The sequence below is a fragment of the Melozone crissalis genome, unplaced genomic scaffold, assembly GCF_028551555.1.
Source record: "Melozone crissalis strain CALT ecotype California unplaced genomic scaffold, PUWL_Pcris_2 ptg000096l_1, whole genome shotgun sequence".
Classification (NCBI taxonomy): domain Eukaryota; kingdom Metazoa; phylum Chordata; class Aves; order Passeriformes; family Passerellidae; genus Melozone; species Melozone crissalis.
Window position 1 is genome coordinate 2,301,286 of NW_026535873.1, and position 8,760 is coordinate 2,310,045.

General features: G+C 53.5%; 1 protein-coding gene across 1 annotated transcript; it reads right to left on the minus strand.

Moving 5' to 3' along the window:
• Window positions 1-835: 835 nt before the first annotated feature.
• LOC128947325 (olfactory receptor 14C36-like) lies at window positions 836-8,538 on the minus strand (the record flags this gene model as incomplete). Its single annotated transcript, XM_054291578.1, has 2 exons — window positions 836-865; window positions 8,077-8,538. Coding segments are annotated over 2 exons (492 nt in total), but the record flags the coding sequence as incomplete, so codon positions are not given.
• Between the last annotated feature and the right edge of the window lie 222 nt (window positions 8,539-8,760).

Sequence of the window (8,760 nt, forward strand, 5' to 3'; positions counted from 1 at the left end):
GGGATTCCACATATAAAATTTCAACTATCCAAGAGTTGCTCCCAGAGAAACCGGCCAGGACAAACAGGTCTGCCTGTCCTAGGCTTCTGGTGACTGCAGTTCAACAGACCCTGAAATACTGGGGCTCTGTGGTTTCCTTCCTGGGGTGACACTGTAGGAACCTGTGGAATCATGGACACCATTGTGACACTGTGGGGCCTGGTGAAATGAAGGGGCCACTGTGACACTGTGAGGACCCCGTGGCACCAAGGCCATCACTGTGGCTCTGCTGGGCCGCATGGTCCCAAGGGCCCAGTGTGAAGCAGCAGGGCTTTGTGGAACCAAGAGGCCATTGCTGCATTTCAGGGCCTTGTGGAACAAAAGGGCCGTTGTGTTCCTGCAGGGCACCGTGGATCCATGGAGAGCACTGTGGAATTTCAAGGCCCCATGGAATCATGGAGACCATTGTGACACTGTGGGGCCCCACGGAACCAAAGGGCCACTGTGACCCTGCAGGGCCTCATGGAAGCACGGGGCCATTGTGACACTGCAGAAGCAAGGAGAACATTGTGACACTGCAGGGCCTCATGAAACCAAGGGGAGATGGAACAGGTCTGGCTGGTTTGGCCTGCTAGGGGCCACCTGACAGGTCCAGCTGATCTTGGCATGCTGAGGGCTGCCTCTCATCAGCCCCTGGAGAACTGGGGCTCTGTGCTTCCCTTCCTATGGAAAAGAACCATCGCTCTTTCCAGGTGTCCATGGACAAAACTGATATTCCCTCTGAAAAATTCCCCATATGCAAGGGTTCTCCCAGACAAAAGCTGCCAGAACAGAGAGCTCTGGTCGGCCTTGGCCTCTAGTGGTCACCTCTCATCTCAAGGAAGTCCTGAGGAAAGAATTTGAACAGGTTTGGCTACGGGAACATCAATGAGTGTCTCCTCCTCTGAAAAACTCAGATGATCTTCTGATCATATGTGTCTCTTTTTTTCTCATTGTGTATTTTGCATGAAACATTATTTTCAGCTAAATAATATTATTCTTCTCACTGTACCTAACACTCTACCAGTGTTATCTGACACAAAACACCTCCTCTACATATGGATTCAGGTCACCTGTATAAGCAGATACAAGAAAGAATGCAGCAGGAATGATTTGTCTGTGCTCCCATCTGTCCCATCTCCTCTGGAGCTGGAGGTGCAGCCCCAGCCCTTGGCAGGGCTCAAGGGCTCCCAAGCTCAGCTCCTACCCAGAGAACGTGCAGACCCTGGGCTGCTCTTCTTGGCCCCTGCACGCTCAGCCAGGCTGAGATGGACACTGATGGTTTCTGGGCCAGGCTGTCTGACCACAGCCCAGCTCCCTGCAAGCTCTGCCAGCTGCCCTGAGCTCTGGGCAGCACCAAGGGCCTCTCCCCAGCCCAGCCCAGCCGGCTCTGGCCCCACAGCTCTGCTCAGGCCAGGCTGCTCTGGGCACTGCCCCACGGCCTCAGCCCCTGGCAAGGGCACAGCAGCAGCTGCAGCTGCCACAGGACTCAGCCCCAACATGGGGGAACATGCCTGGCCAAGGGAAAGGAGGCTCCCTGGGTGCCCTGCTGTCCTCTGCAGGAGATGCTGAGAGCTCTGCAGCCCCTGCTGCCATCCCATCTGCCCAGGGCAGCACAAGAGCCCCGGCCTTGGGGCCCTCAAGAGCTGCTCCTGCTCCAGGCCCAGGGCCCATCCCAAAGCTGGGGCAGCCACAAAGCTGTGCCCATTTCTGCTCATTCCTGCTCTGATGGGGATGGATCCTCGCCACTTGCAGGTTGGTGATGAATTTTACTTTTCCAGAGGCCTCACCTTTCTTTATCTCTTCAGTTCAGAAATTCAGTGACAAAGGCTCATAAAAATTTGTTCAAAACACCCAAACAAGACAAGCCCATGGGAATAATTCAAATCTTCCCTTCTTCTGTGGTTAATTAGACAGATTCCAGAAGTGTATTTAAACTGAATCTACGATACTGAAAACAATGCAGGCAGAATTATTTGTCCTGTTAAGTTCTCTTTTCCTGTTTATAGATTGCTATTAGCAATCCCCAGTTGATATTGATCCCCAGCACCTCCTCATGCAGACTGAACACATATGAAAATCAAGACCCTTCATGGCTGACAATCAATCAAACTTTGTCCCTACCCCCTCCCCACCATTTCCCCCATCCAACCCCTGGCACTCAGAGCAGCTGAGGAATGGAGTCCCATCCAGGGCTGTCCCCAGGGCTCAGGATTGGGGCCAGGTCAGTGAAATCTCTTTATTGCTGATGTGGATGATATTGCCAGCTGGGGGCTATGTACAAATCACAGATGGGAAGGGACTGCTGTGGAACGTGCCTTGACCTGTTTTATTTTTCAGCATCAGTCTCATTTACATGGTTATGACAATGGGAAGATGCCAGCAGCTCACATCCCAAGCAGCAGACCAAGAACGTAATGTTACAACTTACTTTATAAGTTTTTTGACCAATCAAAAAAGGAAAAGCATATTGACAGTAGTTCTGTCCAACAACTATAAGCACATGTATCTTTGGTTAAAACAATGATTGCTTATTTTGAATACAATACCTGCTTGTAAGCCTTAAAACACAATGCACAGAGCCCCATTATTGAGCTTCAAACTTCCTAATATCTCGCTAGATATACTTTTCTTTAGCTTAGGGAGTTATTCTAGACAAGCGTTAATACACCCACCATTGTTCTGTTTGTCCTTGTTTTTCTACTTTTTAAATAATTTTTCTGCTGACCTATCTCACGGCTGCTGCTTAGCCTTGCTCACAGTTTGACTGTCTCTGAGGCCTCCCTTTTGCAGCTTTCCCAAAACCCTCTGATTTTGTGGATTCCCCCAGATGAGGCCATCGAGGGCAACCTCAGTCAGCTCTCAGGTGAGCCCAAGCTGGGTGGCAGTGTGGCTGTGCTGGAGGGCAGGAAGCTCTGCAGAGGGATCTGGCCAGGCTGGAGCCATGGGACCAGGACAATGGGATGAGGTTCACCAAGGCCAAGGGCCACGTCCTGCCCTGGGCTCAACACCACCCCAAATCCCTGGCTGTGCCCTGCCCCTGATCCCTACAGCCTGTCCTGTTTCCTTCATCCCTGCACTGCCAGGGACTCTCTGGGACAAGGGAGCTCTGCTCTGGGGATGGAGGGAGGTGCAGGTGCCACCACTGGATTGGGAACCAGAACTTGCCAGGTTTGTGTCCTTTGGGGGTCAGGAACTGGGGCGACTCAGAGGCACAGGAAGTTTCTCTTCATGGCCAACAGACCATGGTTGAAGAGGACACAATTCAATATAACCATGCTCTTCCCTGAGCCATGTGCAATGTCCCAGCAGCATCTGACATGTCCACCATCCACAAGTGATTTCCATACTAAAATTAACTTGAGAAAAATGTGATTCTGTGATAGATATAAATAGAATTAAGTTTTTCTATCAGGATGCTCGTCCTGAAGTGGGGATAAAATGGACTGAACAATTCCTGATTTGCAAAGCTGTCAGTGGTGGATGGAGAAGGGGCTCAGGCTGCTTTTGGTGTTGAGGAAATGCTGAAACCAGCCTGACTCAATTCAACTCCTCCTGTCCTGGCTGATCTCCCCTCTTTCCCCTTCCACCCATTGGCTTTTGTCTCCCACCAGCCCCCCTGGTGAAGAGCCTGGCTCTGTGTTCTCCATCCCCTCCTCGCTGGCACTGCCAGGCTGGGATGAGGAGCCCCTCAGCCTTCCCTGCTCTGGGCTGGACCAGCCCAGCTCCCTCAGCCTCTGCTCACAGCCCAAGGGCTCCAGCCCCACCTTGGAGGCCCTTCCCAGCCCCTGCTCCAGCTGCCAGACCTCTTTCCTGCCTTGAGGACCTCAAACCAGGCCCCAGTGACCTGGATAATCCATGTCCTTGATGTGCTGGTCACACAGCCCAGCCCCCTATCCCCGTGTCAGGCTCTGGGACTTGATCTTGTGGAACATCCTTGTGGGAGGCTGCAGCTCCAGGTGGACCAGGGGGATACCAGGGGGCAGGGACCCTGCTGGGCATGAACAGCTTTGGACTTCCAGGGGGAATCTGTGAGGGGTGTCTGGGGCAGAGTGACCAACCCAGTGACCTCACACAGACCTGCTGTTATGTCAGACAGCCCCCCTCTGACATCACAGCCTTGTCTGTGATGTCACAGCCTGTTCTCTGCTGTCCCACAGCTGATCTCTGATGTCACAGAGGCAACTCTGTGATGTCATAGGCTGCTCTATGATGTCAGTCCTCTGCCCTGTGATTTCACAGCTGGCTGTGTGGTGTCACAGAAACAGCCTATGATGCTGTAGCTGCTTTATGACCTCACAGAACCTCTTTGATGTCATGGCTAACTCTGTGACCTCATGTTTCCAGATGATAAATTGTCTACACCAGGTGAGCACACACGGTGCTGGTTCTCCAAAACCCCAGGCCTGTGGAAACCACACAATGCCCATTGTGTGAGAAGGGGAATTGAAATTCACCAGCCTCAGTGTCCTGCCATCTCAGCCAGGCCCACTGGAACATTGGGGTCCACGAGCACCAGGGACCACCAGAGAGACCCCCCAGGACAGGAGAACGCATGGGTGAAGGGGAGGGGAAATATGTTAATGATTTTGCGGAAATGATTATCATATGTGTGTTTAGTCCAGGACAATCAATGCATATGTGTGCAAAATACAGAAAATAAACAGAAACCTTCCAGCACTCAGCATGCACAGCTTTGGGAGGAGCTATCCACCTGGGCATCTGGCCAAATAAAGAATGCTGCTTCTTAATGCTACATTGCGGTTATGGAGTTTTAATATTTTGCTGAATTTTGGGTGACACTTCCACTGCCAAGGTAAGCTCTGTCTCCTGCAGTTTACAAACAGAGAAGGGCTGGTGGGAGATGTGGTGGTCGGAGGCTGCCTGGGGCACAGTCACGATGAAATAATCAAGTTTTCAAAATCCTCTGAAAGAAGGAGGGACATAAACAAAATGTCTACACTGGAATTACGCAGGGCAAACCTTGGCCTATTCAGGATGCAGATTTGGAGAGTACTGAATCAGGTACTGATTTTTTAAGGGAAACAGCTGTTAAAACAAAGGTCTCCAGGAAGGATGGACACACCTCAAGAAAGTAATCTTAAGGGGGAAGGAGCAGCCTGTCCCTCTGTGCCAAAGTTGAACCAGAGAGGAAAATGAGTGTCCTGGCTGGGCATGAGGGTTTTGTGGGAACTCTGAAAAAATAGGTCAGGCAAAATCAGGAAGTTTTTAAGGATGTTGTTTGGTCATGCAGAAAGAAAAGTGGAGAGATGAAAGCTCAATTAGAGCTTCACCTGGCCACTTCTGCAAAAAGTAATTAAGAAAACCTTTTATAAATAAACTAATAGCCAAAGGAGGAATAGGGAGAACCCCTACTCAATAGTGGATGCACTGGGGAATAGAGTAACTAAGGATAAGGAGAAAGCTGAGCTGCTTAACACTTTGTGTATCTCAATTGTCAAAAAAAAGACATTTTCCTCAGGACAAGTGTTCTCCTGAGCTGTAGATGGGCACAGGGAGCAGAACAGCCCCCTGTAATCCAGGAGGAAGCAGCTGGGGACCTGCTGAGCCACTCAGATGCTCACAGGTGCCTCTGGGAGCAGATGGGATCCATCCCAGGGGGATGAGGGAGCTGGTGGATGAGCTCCCCAAGCTGCTCTCCATCATTTACCATCAGTGCTGGCTCAGCAGGGAGGTCCCAGAGGACTGGAGGTGCCAATGTGAGCCCATCCCCAAGAAGGGCTGGAAGGAGGAGCTGGGCAACTCCAGGCCTGTCAGCCTGACCTGGGTGCCCGGCAAGGTTATGGAACAGATCACCTTGAGTGCCATCACAGGGCACCCACAGGATGGTCGCAGGATCAGAGCCAGCCAGCGTGGATTTCAATATCTGCATTGATGATTGGCATGAGGGGATTGAGTCCAGCATCAGCGAATCGGCAGATGACACCAAGCTGGGTGTGAGTGTGAATCTGCTGGAGGGTAGGAGGGCTCTGCAGAGGGCCCTGGACAGGCTGGATGCAGGGCCCAAATCCAACAAGGTGAGGTTGAACAAGACCAAGTGCCGGGTCCTGCACTTTGGCCACAACACCCCCTGCAGTGCTACAGGCTGGGGACAGAGTGGCTGGACAGCAGCCAGGCAGAAAGGGACCTGGGGGCACTGATGGTCAGCAGGCTGGACATGAGGCAGCAGTGTGCCCAGGTGGGCAAGAAGGCCAATGGCTCCTGGTCTGGATCAGGAATGGTGTGGCCAGCAGGAGCAGGGCAGGGATTCTTCCCCTGCACTCGGCTCTGGTGAGGCCACACCTCGAGTGCTGTGTCCAGTTCTGGGCCCCAATTTAGGAAGGCCATGGAGGGGCTGGAGCGTTTCCAGAGAAGGGCAACAGGGCTGGTGAGGGGTGTGGAACACAAGTCCTGTGAGGAGAGGCTGAGGGAGCTTGGGTGGTTTATCCTGGAGAAGAGGAGGCGGTGTCAGGGCACAGGTTGGACTTGATGATCTCCAAGGACTTTTCCAACCTGGCTGATTCTGTGACTCTCTGGAACCACCCTTGGAGCAGTTGCAGGAGGAGCCCTGGGCCTCCTCTGCAGAAGCTCCAGCAGCCCAGGTCCCTCAGCTTCTCCTGCCAGCCCCAAAGCCCATCTTGTCTGTCCTGCAGAGCCTCTGCAGCTCCTCCTCAGTGCCCAGAACAGGGAGCCCCAGAGCCAGACACAGCAGCCCAGATGTGCCCCCCTGGCCTGGGAAGCCTCTGGCAAGGGAGCAGCTTGAGGCAGTGCAGGAGCCTGCAGACAATTACTGAAGTCACCCCAGGAGAGAAGACAAAAGTGAAGCATAGGAAATGCTCAGGGCTGTTTGAGGGTGGCTGCCAGGCAGCCCTGGCTCTGAGCAACAGCGTCTGCAGTGGGGCAGGAAACTCCCAGCTGATGGGAAAAAATTTTCTGGCTGACTGCAAAGGCCACGACAAACCTGTGATTTCCCTGGTGTCCCCCAGCCCTTGCTGGCCCCAGGGGCTGATGGCATTTGTGCTCCCTCAGGTTCATGTCCCCACAGCAACAGCATGGGGGTGCTCCCCCTGCTCTGTGCAATGCAAACAGGGGCTGCTGAGCCAGTGCTGCCGTGTCTGTGCCTGCAAGGATGGGGCACCTGTGTGAGCTGGAGGAGAGCCCAGGGCTGCAGAGGGGGGATGTTGTTGGCAGCTCCATGAGGACGCTCTGGGACGCTGCCCTGGGCTGTGCAGCGCACTGGGGATGGATCAGCCCCTGCTCTGCTGCTCCTTCCCGTCTGCCCCAGGGCCCTTGCAGAGCCCCAGCCATGCTGTTTGCCCCCAGCCTGCCCAAGGCAAGCCTGGGGCTGCTCACGGGGCTTTTCTGTGCTGAGCATTGGCCTGGGCGTGTTCTTGAGAGAGCCTGGGCAAGGAGCCTGGAGCCCCCAGGGCCTGGGCTGAGGCGTCAGCGCTGCCCCAGCAGTGCCCATGGCCTGTCCCTGCTGCAGCCCCGGCACTGCCACCCCCAGGGCTGTGCCCGGCCCCGAGAGCACTCAGGCCCTGCAGCAACACCAGGGCCATCAGGGCAGAGGGGCAGGGCCACGGCAGCAGCACTGGCAACACCAAGTGCTGCTGCTGCTGGGCACAGCTGCTGTGCCCGCCCTGATCTGCCCCCAGCTGTGCACACAGCCGTTGCTGCTGCAGCTCCAGAGAAGGGAACAGAAGGGGGAACTCTGGTGAAAACTCTGTTGGCAGATCCTTTAGCTCCTTTAAAGTCACCAAGAGCTCAGCTCTGCATTGGTACAGTTTGTGAGCCACAGCAAATGTGGAGGGAAAATAAATGAAATGAGGCCCAACCAATGGCATTTCTTTATGGATATTATTAAAAAAATGAAACAAAAGAAAGAAGAGAACATAGCAACCACTAAACCAACAAGAACTATACAAGATGACTTTTATTACATGTGACTTCAAGAAATTTGCAACCAGTTTAATGTTTCTGAAACCATCCTGTCATCAGTCTCCCCATTGCGGCCTTGAGCTCCTGGTTCCTCAGGCTGTAGATGAGGGGGTTCAGGGCTGGAGGCATCACCGAGTACATAACTGACAGGGCCACATCCATGGAGGGGGAGGAGATGGAAGGGGGCTTCAGGTAGGCAAAAAATGAGGTGCTGATGAACAGGGCGACGACAGCCAGGTGAGGGAGGCAGGTGGAAAAGGCTTTGTGCCGTCCCTGCTCAGAGGGGATCCTCAGCACAGCCCTGAAGATCTGCACATAGGAGAAAACCATGAACACAAAACAACCAAAACCTAAGGATGCACCAACCACAATGAGCCCAAGTTCCCTGAGGTAGTATCTGGAGCAAGAGAGCTTGAGAATGTGTGGGATTTCACAGAAGAACTGGTCCAGGGCATTGCCATGGCACAGGGGCAGGGAAAATGTATTGGCTGTTTGCATGAGAGCATAGAGAAGACCACTGGCCCAGGCAGCTGCTGCCATGTGGGCACAAGCTCTGCTGCCCAGGAGGGTCCCGTAGTGCAGGGGTTTGCAGATGGACATGTAGCGGTCATAGCTAATGATGGTCAGGACGGAAAACTCTGTGGCAAGGAAGAAGATAAAGAAAAACACCTGAGCAGCACATCCTGCGTAGGAAATGATGCTGGTGTCCCAGAGGGAATTGTGCATGGCTTTGGGGACAGTGGTGCAGATGGAGCCCAGGTCACTGAGGGCCAGGTTGAGCAGGAAGAAGAACATGGGCGTGTG